Below are 12,756 nucleotides of genomic sequence, written 5' to 3'. Positions count from 1 at the left end.
ATGGCAAGGTTTGAACGTGATGAGAATTTAGTTTTTAAAGGAGAATAGATAACGAGAGTCAAATTACATGGACAGACTCTGAAAGTAGAATTATTTTTTGAAAAAGCATTATTTAAGGCAAAGGCTTTGCATACAGAGTTCTTTACATCCTCAAGGCTGTATGATGTCTTGTTATGTGGAGGGAGAGAGAGCATGAGAGAGAAAAGTCCAGTGGAGTTGATAGAGCATGTATATAGGTGTAGTTAATTCATGTTTATTATATATCTGCCCTGAGCTTAAATCTGTACATAAATTAAAGAGTGATTAGCAATTTTATATATATATATATTTTAACCTTGTTGCTTGTTTAGTGTGAAGGGCACTTTGTGGCAGCATGCAAAAATAAATGCTCTAGTTTGACAGTCAAAATACTGAAATGTTTGGGATGATTTGTTAATGAACCATATAGGCTAATTTTGGAGTTAGTAAAGAAGGGATAACTTCTTTGAGTGACTGGTATTATGCATGCACTGCTGCAAATACCTGATACCTTTGGAATTTGGCTTAAAGTTTCTTAGCAAGCCTTGTACGTTTAGCTGTTAAATATTTAATTAATGTTTTTCTCCCCCCACTTCCTTTTGGTAAATTCTAGGTGTGCCTTTTTTATTGTTTCTTATAATGTCAACTAGCATCCAAGGTGATACATCTAGAATTTTTATAGGTTTCTGCTTATCCCACCAGTCTGGGAGACTGATTCCTGACCATCAGCATGGGTTTGGTGGTACCGATGGCTACACCTTGTAGCTACCTTGCAAGGACAGAAAATGATGTAAGAGTGCTCTGAGGGAAAGACGCTTCCAGTACGTTTACTGCCATGTTATATTGCCTGCCTGAATTTCTGTCTTCCACAACATCCTTCCTGCCTATTCATGGGAAGACCACAACATTTTGTTGTGTATAAAAATCAGAAGTTTGAACAAGCAGATATTTGACATGGAGGCCTAAAATTGTTATGAAGGTGTTGGGTTTTCTGCATTCCAGTATTCTTTCTTATCTTTTTGCTGGGATTTTTTCAGTGAGATGAACATGTTGCTGAGGCTGAAAGTGATGGAACTAATTTAAAAGTTTGGTTTGAGGACAAAGCTGTGTCCCAGATACCTGGAGGATGGATTTGCTTAAGGTGTCACCTTTGTGTTAGTAATTAATTTTCTTTGGCTGGAAGTGGCTTACTTCTGTGTAAGATGGTATTTGTACGTTCCAGTCCGATTTAAAGACATTAGAAATGTCTTATCTGGCTTGAGAGTGTTTCAGTGTGTGATCATAGTATTTGTCTTTATAAATGTGATCCTGTGAAATCTTGGATTTGTGAGCTTGAGGAGAACTGAAAGGAAAAGATGCATTTGGCACCTGGTGTGCCTGATTCTACTTGTGATGTGCTACTAAGATCAAACATTGTCTGGCTTCATCTGGGTGCTGGATATACCATCCTGTACTCCAGAAGAGGATGGAGATAATACATCTCAAACCTTTTCTCTGGCTGCCTTAAGGTTCTGACTGTCTTAGGTGTTTCAGAGGAAGTATTACATTTTTTAAGAGCATGGAAGAGCAGTGTGTTTTGGAGGATTTGTGTTTGTTTTTTATCATGTTGGAGGACCAGGGAACTTTGCATTCTCCAGTATATTGTATTTTACTCTCCCCATGTCAACTTGTATGCAGGCCTGTCACCACAGGAGGAAATTGCAAGGGTCAAGGGGATGTGTTCTCTTCTAGGCATGGTACATTTCTTTGCTTCATCATTACTGATCAGACAGATGGACCAAAAAAAGTAGAAGTATTTGTTAAGGGATATATTCTTTATTGCTTCATTTGACTTTTTGTCGGCTTCTAGCAAAGCGATTTGAAGTTGATTTGAAGTATGGTTGAGATTAAATGGGTCAGTGGCTTGTTATAACTTTATTTGAAAGTCATCTGATTATTAAAGAAACGAAGGCTGACTTGCAGTGAAACCTGCTGTTGTTCTGTAGATAACAGTGTTTTCTTGCCCATATTGGCAGTTTATTTTTCTTCTGTTCTGTAGCCTTAGCAAGAAAGGACCTTTTCTTTCACTGTTACCTTTTTAAAGGACCTTTTACTTTGTCACAGAAAATAACACTGTTAACAAAGATTGATTTTTTTTATTTTTTTTTTTTTTTAAATCTGAAATTGCAGATTTATCGGGGCAGTTGGCTAAGTGATAGCTATTTGGGGACAAAAACTAGGGAAAAGAAGTTATCTGATACAAGAAATATCAATTGTTTTCAAATGAGCGCCACATATATTATAGCATTTGGAATATCCTGTTCCTGTCTTGGGGTGATTTTGGGGATTAATAACCACAGTCAAGATCCTTTTTGCCTCTGGCTTATGTCATTACTGACCAAAACAAAACAAACAATATGATGGCTGTTGAATCAGTAAAATAAGGTGACATTAGTCCATTTTCTTTTCAGCATATGTCCCTCTAGCAGAATTGCTATTTCAGGTATCCCGTTTCTTGGTACATTAGTGCTAAATAGGGTTGAAGCAGGCCCCGATTAGCACAGGTTGTTTTCATGCTCGTGTTGACCTCATTGGTCTGGTGGGGTTTTGTCTTTGTGTGTTGTGGTGATGTAGTGGTCTGGTTTTTTTTGTGTGGTTGGTTTTTTCCTTCCTCTCTTTAATACAGATTTAGGTTCCAGAAAATGTAGTTCGGGTAACACACAATGAGACTTCCACTTACATAATTTATTCTGACGTTTCTAAACGTTAAAGCATGAAAAAGGTTTAAAAATCAGTGTAGTGTAAGTCTGGATGCAGGTCCCAAGTGTCTTGAGAAGTAATTTTGAACTTGTGTACTGAACACGAAGATGAAATACAGATGAAAATGGATTACTTGCACCAACTTTAAAAGGTCGTCAATGATTTTTTAGGGATTGATGGTGCGATATATCAGTTATGTCTTGTGTCCTCTATTATTCATCTATGAAAACAGTATTCAGAACTCAGAGTATACTTATTTATCTGATTAGATAGTCAAGATGACAGTTGTTTATTGATAGCTGGTATTGCAGTTACCTAAGGGTCACTTAAGGATTTTTATCATCCTCTATGTAATTCTCTCTGTAATTTGTTCAGAAGCTGAAAAATGAGAGGGGTGTTGCAGAGCATGCAAGTTGGGTGTGTTCACCTTTTCTTTAGGCTGATATAAGGGGAAATTACTGATTTGAGATTTACTTTTATTTGTAAATAGTATCATTTACAAACATCAGTGTTATTTACTGATTTTACATAATTCTGTTACTGTGTGTTAAGCTCCCAGTGATTCATGTAGTCCGATTTTTCATGAATGCTTTAATTGCTCAGAAAAAGGGGTTAAATACAATATTCAAAAACAGTTTCCATTTTACAATCCACTTAAGCATCTGTTATATGTCTTTGTAATTGCATATAACAGGAAACGATGCTTTGAGATACTTTGTGCACAAACCTTGTATGAAGAAATCCTGAGGGAGATGATGCTTGAATCATTTTTAGTAGCCTGGGATTCTTCAGGCCTTGAACTTGACTGTATGCATTCTGACTTTGAGCATGGAATCTGTAGAGGAACAAACATACAGATGTTCAGGATGGAATATGGCATAATAACCTTCATTTTATTTGATTTTTAAATAAAATCTAGTATTCATTTTTCATCCTCTTGAAATGCAAATGAATCTACCCGGAAGACAAATCGCCTTAAGGACATGAGATATTTATGTATTCATAACTTGATTACTATCACTTTTGGCTTGCAAGGAAAACCATGGAGGAACTCTGCCTTCAGTAACCTATTCTTGCCTATGCTAAACATCATCTGTTTCTTGGCTTGCTGTCTTGCATCCTTGTTTGTGTTTTTGAAAACTTTGCTTGTTCCTTTTTAAAGCCTTCTCTGGCAAGCAATATTCTGGTGGGTGTGCTGTGTTTGGAAATGTCACAGGGTGACTCAACAGATGTTGACTCTTTTCTTTATAATTCAGATTTTTTCTTGTTCATAGTGGTGGCTGAAAGTTTCCATTACTGAACATGTTTTACATTTATTATTAATGTTGGCTTTTTCTGTTGCCCTTTTGGCAGACCTCACAGGGGTTCAAGGATGGCATGAAGATAACCTTTCACTTCTGGCATGCTCCTTCCAGTAACGATGGTTTGACTGGGGAGTACTGTTGTTTACAAACAGCTGCTACTTCAGCCACTTCCATTAATGCTAAAAGTTTATGTGAAATTACAAGGAAACTAGAGGTTTTTTCCTCGCTATAGTCAAGTGCTTCCACTTCTCAGACCTGGTGAAGTTCTGTATGGCTGGATTTTGAGCTGAGGTTACAGCATATAACTATATGTGAACTTCAGTGATCAGTTGTTATAGATACTAAAATTATCTTTTGGCTAATTAAGGAGGTTTTTGTCAGAAAAAAGATTCAAGTGTAGTGTAGGCTTCTGTTCAAGCATAGTGTAGACTTCTGTTTTTCAGGGCTACGTTTAAGCTTGCTGTAACATGTCCATAATGATAGGTATTTGCTTATTAAAATTTTTTGACCTTGTGTGACACAGTTGTTTACGATTGTTCAAAACTTCTGTATCAAGTGTTGCCTATAAAAAATTGAGAGGAGAAACAAAAGGCTGCAAGGGAATGTTAATTAGATGGATTACTGCCTGTCACTTAATGGAGGAAATCACTGTCATTTTTCAGAGGCCAGTGATATTTTTTTTTTTATTAGGAGCGATTTCTTTTGCCAGTTTACTAGATCAAAATGTTCTTACTGGCTCTGGTTTCTGCTCATGTCATGAGATTGAAAGACTGAGATGGAACATTTATTTGTGCACAACTGAAAAAAATGCTGTCATGTTCAGAAGCTGAACAGATTGGTGGGGAGCACCTCGATAAGAAACCCCATCCTTAGTCTAAACCAGGGGTGTCAAACTCACTCTCACCGGGGGTCACATCAGCCTCATGATTGCCTTCAAAGGGATGAATGTAATTTTAGGACTGTATAAACGTAGGAGTAGTTACGTTTGGCCCTTTGAAGGCAACTGTGAGGCTGATGTGGCCCCTGGTGAAAGTGAGTTTGACATTCCTGGGCTAAAGGATTATGTAACTTTTACCTTAATCTTTGCATCGCTTGAGCTTTAGGTTAAAGCCATTAATCTTGGCAGTTCTACAGTTCTCACTAATTTTTCATTCGTTAGTCATCTAATTGCACAGTGTTTTTAGTTTCACACTAACAATTTAAAACATGAATGAAGGTAATAGATGAGGACAGACTAGGCTGAGATCAAGTCCTTTGTATTTATTGTTCTTTCTGAAATCTGATGATAATCCTTCCAGGCTTTTCAGAGGAGCAGGGTGCTGTTGGGCTGTGCTGGGTTCTTTGCATTTTCTGGTTCCAGAAGTGGTTCCATTTCCTGGCTTGGTTGTGGCACCAAGACCCGTCTCCATTTTTATGTTTTTCCTTGATGAAGAAGAGGTTGTTGGAGGTAGGGCAGCTGATCTTTGAAGCACTGGCTGGTATTTCCTTGTTCTCCCTGTTGCACATACCAAGATGTGGATTTCTGAGGACAAACGTGTGCAGGAATGTGTTGTGTTCTACACATCTGAATTCAGAATGTTGTTTGGTGGGTTAACTATCTTGCTACACAGATGCAACATTTTCCTTATGGTAATACGTGTTGCTGTCAGTGTGGTTAGAGTAGAAATGCTTCGTCTTCTCTATAGATATTGACTGGAGTTGGCTGGGTCCACCTTGGTGTTAAGCAGTGCAGCTTGACATCCCAGCTACAAGGCTTGAACTAAAAGGGGTTATTTTGGAGCAGCCCAGGGATAAAACCAAGCAGTAAATTCTGACGCGTATCAGCCAGTTGCTGAACCACAGCAGCAGAGCTACAGAAGGACAAGAAGACTATTATTTCTGTTTGAATACCCTTTGAATAGGCCATAGGCTCTGGTATCTAGATTTGTTTCACGCATCGTTGAACTGGAATATTTAGAGGAAGGTCATGGGGTTTTGTGTGCTTTCTTTGTATGTCTTCTGCCTTTGGTTTGAAAAATCTATGTGTGGTGTGGCACTCACTTTGAAAATTGAAATGGCAGATTTCATATAATCTGAGAAGATATGTATTTTATAATAACATGATGCTTGAGTCCCAGGTATATAAAGTTACTCTTAAGAAAAAAACCAAGATGTTCTATTTCTGCATGAGATGAGGGATTGCAGTAGGACTGGAAAAGGAAATTAAATATTTTTACTTGTATGTTTAGGATTTGCATACTGAAACATCAGACAATGTAGCTAAGAGCATAAAAAACAAAGATGAGGTCAAAGATACGACTAGAGGAAAAGTGTGTCTTGCTGAAGAAGCCAAACTAATTGCATATGTTTTTCACTTCTGTTGTGGTTGTTTTAAGTGAGGAGATGCTAGTAGAGAAAACCATGCCTGTATTATAGGGAAAAGAGGAGTTGGTTTTGTACGTATGTGTGTGAACTATGTGCATCCAGAAATGGGGTCTCAGAAGGCACAAAGCATCCTTGTGTTTGTATCAAAGTACAGTAGGAAGCAAATAAAACATGCAAACTGTGTATATTTCCTGTGGTTAATATGAGCCTTTTGCTGTTGTACATTGACCTCCTTAATATCTAACTTAATTTAAAATTTAAGAATAATTCTGTATGTGATATGACCAGAAGCGTAATGCTGTATGGGATGCTAATTTACAACGCATATTTATTTTTAAAATGTTAGTGATCATCAAGTTATTTTAGTTAGGGGAGGGAAAAATTACATTTTTAAGTGCACAGGAATGGTTTGGTGGTGGTTTTTTTTTGGGGGGGGGGCTTGGTTTGTTTTTTGTGGTGTTGTGGTTTTTTTTTTTTTTTTATCTAAATTATAAATTCTATATGTGTCTCTTTTATTTTAGGCATCAAAAAATAAAGATGGAAAAGAGCAGAGTGAAGTTATATCACCATCCGAGGAAGAAGAAACTTTCTCTTGGCCTGGTCCCAAAACTGTCAAGCTAAGGAGGACATCTCAGGGTTTTGGCTTCACTTTAAGACACTTCATAGTTTACCCTCCAGAATCTGCAGTTCAGTTTTCTTTTAAAGTAAGTGAAATTGATGATGAATCACTTACATATAGCTTTATTGTACCTTTTAGGGTCAAAAATCGAGTTTGCTTGAAAGTAAATGTATGTATGTCTTAGACAGATGAAAGATCGTGTGTGTGTAAGGTGGGTGGGCTCACTTGATTGCATTGTTTGATAGCACTGGTCTAGTCCAATACAGAGGAATAGACTGAGTAGAAGCTCACCTGAGTTAAAAATACTTGTTGCTGTAGCTAAATGCAGTGGTTATTGCAGAATATGGAAATACAGATTTTTTTATTTTTTATTTATTTATTTTTTTTTTTTTTACCCAAAGCCAGTGCCAAAATCTGTACACCTTTTAAAAGTGTAGACTTTAAGGGTAAGAGGCTTGGGGTTTTCTTTTTTGTTGTGGTTGATTCGTTTGTTTGACACCCACTACCCCAGTGAAATTTGTCATACCATTATACTAAGACAGTAGCCTGGAAAAACATTCGTTTACCACAGTTTGTAACTGAGTATTGTAAACTTAACTTGAAAAAGACAGGTTGTGTTTCTCTGTTATGTTCTTTCTGCTGAAAAGAACAACAATCTGCAATTCCCTGTTAGTCAATAGAGAAGTATATATAGGCATATGTTAAAAGACAACTTTCTTAAATAAAATGTCAAAATATTGTACTGTTTTTTTGTTTAAAACAAGTAGTTCTAAATGTCAGGTAGCCATTAATAATTGCTCAAGGAGTGTTAAGTATTCTTCTATGTGACTGAACCTTTTGAAAGTTGCTATAGTACCTCATGTTGTGAAAAAGTCCGTTTAATATTGGTACAAATCTGAACATCAAGAAAGTGTTTTCCCTAGTGAGTTCAACTAACATTTGCTCATTTTAAAGTAATCAAGTATGCAAATTCTCGCAATCCATGCCACCTCTCAGTTTCGCTTTTGCTTTTCCAGTTCAGCAAAATAATAGATTCTTACTGAGGTGGGGAATTGGTATTGAAGCTTCCCACTCTTTCCAGATAGCTGGTTGAGTTGTGTCTCTGCAGGAGCGTTTTGTTCAAGTTAGCTTTTTTGCTAACTTTTTTGTCTGTGGTGGCTATAAGATTTATTTTGAAGTAGGAAAAGCTTTGCCGGAGGAAGTTGGCACATTTTCCCAGTTGACTTCAGCTATTCAGCCTGCACTTAAGTGCCCAAATATTTTCCCCTTGACATGGAGTCACTGAAGCTGTGAGACTGTTAGCAGGATCAGGAGATCCCAGCATTTCTGTCCTTTAACACAGGTTATAGACAGTCAGCCAAGAGCAATGTCTGGTGGAATTCCAATGTGAAACAGAGGAAGGAGGGTGGGGAAGACTCAGCTGAGCAGAACAAATTATGTGTGCTTGTTAGCACCTCCCAACAACAATCCCTGTTCAAGTTGAGAGTGAAAATAAACAGCCCAAGCAGGATGAATCTCCTTAACTAAGAAGTGACTGGATAGTTTTTCTTTCCTGTATATATCACTAGATCTCTCTGAGGATGATGATACCTTTTTTGCATACAGGAGACAGGCACAAGGAAGGACATAAATCTAAAAGTGGGAAAAAAAAAAATAACGGCATGTAACCCCTTCACCTCTCATTCATTTCAGATAGTTTCAGAGGGAGACCCAAGCAGTATGTAGTGAGCCTGATACCTGTAAATCTTGGAGTGTCTTGAAGTTCTACCTGCCTCTTTTTCTGCAAGAGAGGTCTCATCCTGTTTCATCCTCTGTTTCTTCCCTGATATGTCAGAATCTTGTTAACTTACTCCTATTCCTGCCTGGGTTTTGGAAAGGAAATAATGAGGTTATTGGATACTTGTAATACCTTTCATCAGGGATTCAATTGCCTCTATGGATGGTAAGGTTCATTTGATCACTACTTCTGTAAACTAATCTGAGCTGTTATATTCTCACTTATTCCTTTTAATGTCCATGAGATAGTAGTGAAAAAAGGAGAGATCTTAAAAATTATTACTCCTGGGTGTTCACAAAGTGGCTTTTAAAGAAGTCTGTGAACCCATATTATGCAAAGAATGAAACTTACATGTTGTCAGCCTGACTCTGATATGAGGCTAATGTGATTTCTGTGCTGTTCTTATCTGACCAAAGTTCATATTGGTTACCAGCTAACTGCAACCTCTGTCATTGATTCGAAGCTCAAGTATCATTCTGCTGTCTTTCCTCATTGATCAAAATTTTAAGGGCCTTGGAAGGGGTGAGGTCTTTGCTTTTGCACACCTTAGGGGTAATATAATAGTGATAATGAGGATTTGGTTTTCTGACTATATTGAATCTTGTAGTAGCCTTGTCCCTTCTTCACACTTGAGGACACAGAAAGTTATTTGCCTCTGGCATAAGGTGGAGGTTACAGCTAGAACTTAAAAGATGCCATTGACGCAACAGCCAGAGTTACTCAATCCAATGCTAGTTTCTTGTAGCCACTGTTACCACAAATGTCAACCTGATGCTGTCACAGAGGTCTTCTTTTAACCCAGGGAAGGCTTTGCATTCTGGCTCATTTGATTGTTTTCAAGATCTCCAGATCTCTAGAGATTTCAAGATCTCAGAATCTTAATGCAAGTCAACATAAACTGGTAGAGGCAGTAAAGAGAAAGAAAAACATCTAAAAGAGTTTTCCTTCAGTTAATCTTTCCCCTTTCTTTGTGAATTTCTTCTTTTAATACCCATTCTTTGTTCTAATTCAGAAATACCTAGTGAAAATTTCGCCATTCTAAGTTCTGCTCCTGGTTGCTTGCAGTTTGTAGGTGTTTGAAAATCTGTTGACAGGTCAGATAGAGTTCTTTGGGGAGAAGAGGACAAGACTCCTCACATGGGCTGAACACTGGGCATTGCTGGGACAGAGAACATAATGCTTGTAGGCTACAGGGTAGGGTAAAGATCACAGCACAGCGGGATAGTTGGGAATACACAGATAGATGGGAATGCCAAGAAAAGCTTCCTGTGGGCTGGAGAAGGCTGCAACTTGTGAAGGCACTGAGATGAACTTTCTTGGAAGCAAAGAATTCCACCCCAAAGGATTTTACAAGAATCTGTAATAATCTCTTCTCTGCCTAGATGTGTCTGAGGTGTTGCGGTTCTATTTAAATTTAAGAAGTATTATAGTTGTTAGTATAATAAAACCTTTGCTCAGTTGAAAAGCCATTTTGTTTTTTCAGTTGTCCTGGGGAGCTTGCTACAAGGAAGAGGTGTAGGCAGATCTGCCTCAAAGCTCTGGCTGACTGGGAGTCCCAAAATACACTTGTCTTTAATATATTAACCCTAGTAGTATCTGCCTTAACTTCAGTTGTTATTGGGTTTTTGTTTGTTTGTTGTTTTGTTTTGTTTTGGGGGGTGCACCTTCTCTCAGTATTTCACAGACCGGAGGCACACCTTACCCTTGCTGTTCAATAAGGGAGGAGCTGTGAGGCTTCTCCTCCTGTTACTCAGCAAGTGCAAAGTACCAGCTTAACAGAATGAGGGTCAGTTGTGCAGAAGCAAAGTCCAGTGTACCGTCAAGCACATGAAGTTCTGTCTATCTGGTCCATCTCATGGATGTCTCTAAATGTTGCAGAACTTCAGCAAAGGTTTCTTTTGTTTCAGTGCTAATTAGAAAAACTCGACAGTGCAAAACTTTTATTTTTAATGATACTACTGATTTTTTTTCTTGAAAAGAACAAACTGTTCAAAACCTGAGGGTTTGGTGAGGGTGAACTCTAGATGCACATATTTCTACCCTTACATGTACAAAGGTGACGGTCTGCCTTTTATAGACTTCCACTGTCATCAGTGTGAAATTACAATGCCTGGTCAGATAAGCCCAACCAGTGCTCCAGCTGGCACAGTGGTTCACCTGCCTTAGATGTGGATTGTGCTTGTGCAACATCTGAATGAGCAGGGTAAAGAGTAAGAGTAAAACTTGATACCCTCGTGACAAGGTGACAGTTACCTGCACAACTGTACATGAATGGCATCCATAAAGCTTTGTTTTCTCCATTTACATCTGACTGGAAAATAGGCCTTTCTTGCTGTCCTTTAAATGATTGAACATGTTTGATTATAATTAATTCAGGTAAGTGTCGCTGCATATTTTGCAGAGACAGTAGTACATTATATTTAATGTATTTATATATTATATATTTTTATACTTACGTAACATTCAGTGTGTAAATAGTACTTCAGGTGTAGGTCAAATTCATGATACTGTGCTAAGTTCTAGTATCTTTACATGGTTCCTGCACAAAACAGCTAATTAACTACAAATCAAGGGACTCTTTCTCATTGTAATTGTTATGAATTAACTAATTTATAAACATTATGATGGGGAAAGGTTATGGAAAAAAGTGTTATTTGGTAGGTCTGTTGGGAGGGACAGCCCTGTGTGAAGGACAGTGTGAAAGATGATCTTGTGAACCTGAGATTGCAGTTTAACACATCTCATTTTGGCAAAAGTACTTGGCTGTGCTTGTTTAGGGCCACACACCAAACTAGGAATAGCTGCACATTCAGGCATAACCCATTGTGTATCCTCCTTGCTTCCCAAGCTTCTTTTCACTTAAAGTGAATAGCGAGTGTGTGGAAGATTCCTTAAGCTAGCATTGCAAAAAGCCTATGCGAAATTATGCTTTTAACAAAAGATGTTTATTAGGACTTGTTAGTTAGCAACGTGCTTCTTTTTGCATGTGAAGTTCATTCTCCAAGTTCTGTCAGTCCACGAAGCAAGCAAGTAAGTAATAAAAGAAAATTTTACCCGTAGGTATGGCAGCAATATACAATAACATCTTGCAATGTGTAAGAGGTAAATGTAGGAGGGAAAGCTAATTCCAAAACATTTGCGTTATAAAGCATTCTGTTTTTCAAGGCCTGAGCTCGTTGGCTTGGTACCATGAAAAACTAATATTTTGCAGCTGTCTTTTCATAACAGAGCTCTGCATACTCGGTGACAAACTGACGAACTCACTGCAGTGTTTCATAAAAGGTGGCAATTCTATATTAGTTAACTTTTCACTTCCATAATTTCTTTGTTTTACAGCCTCAAACCAAGTACCCTCCCCTACATGGGACCCACATTTTCCAGTCTATGAGCTCTAATATTCAAAGTCCTAAAGATGGTTTTTCAATTGATAGTTTGGATGGCGACTAGAGACATGCAGATGTTAGCCTTGTCTGATTCTTCACTGCTGTTCTTTTGGGTGATCATAGTTCAAAACCAACTGGCTGTTACAGGACTTCAAGACATATAATGATAAATTCTGACAGCACTTGTCTACTGGTGTGGTACTTTTGCTGAAGTATAGAGCAGACAGGGCCATCCAGATTACGGATATACTGTTTGCTGCTCTCAGAGTTTGGGTGGTAATGGTAATTATCATGACTTTATAAAAGTAGAAGGAGTTCCAGATCTCTGTTAACTCAGTGTTTTGGGGGGGCGGTTCTTCTGTGTGTGGGGGATGGTGTTTATTTTTGTTTGTTTGGGTTTTTGTTTTGGGGTGTTTTTTTTGATGCGTGTTTGTTTTTTTTGGTCTTACTCCCTCTCTTTCTTCAAGACTTCTTGTCTTGAATAGTTTCCTCAGATAAGTGTGCAATTGCTTTGAAAATATTTAGTATGAAAAACATAGTGATTTGTCTTTA

At 37.9% G+C, this 12,756-nt stretch overlaps 1 protein-coding gene across 4 annotated transcripts in view; it reads left to right on the top strand.

Moving 5' to 3' along the window:
• Nucleotides 1-12,756, top strand: part of ARHGAP21 (Rho GTPase activating protein 21) — a 116,350-nt gene that overhangs the window by 40,678 nt on the left and 62,916 nt on the right. For all 4 annotated transcript variants that reach the window (XM_082045918.1, XM_082045920.1, XM_082045919.1 and 1 more), the window contains one exon: nt 6,947-7,129. In XM_082045918.1, coding sequence (XP_081902044.1) covers nt 6,947-7,129 — 183 coding nt within the window. The remainder of the gene's footprint in view (nt 1-6,946; nt 7,130-12,756) is intronic.

This window comes from Streptopelia decaocto (genome assembly GCF_964273445.1).
Source record: "Streptopelia decaocto genome assembly, chromosome: 2".
Lineage (NCBI taxonomy): Eukaryota > Metazoa > Chordata > Aves > Columbiformes > Columbidae > Streptopelia > Streptopelia decaocto.
The sequence above is the reverse complement of the archived record's forward strand: the minus strand, read 5'-3'. Positions and strand labels throughout refer to the sequence as shown.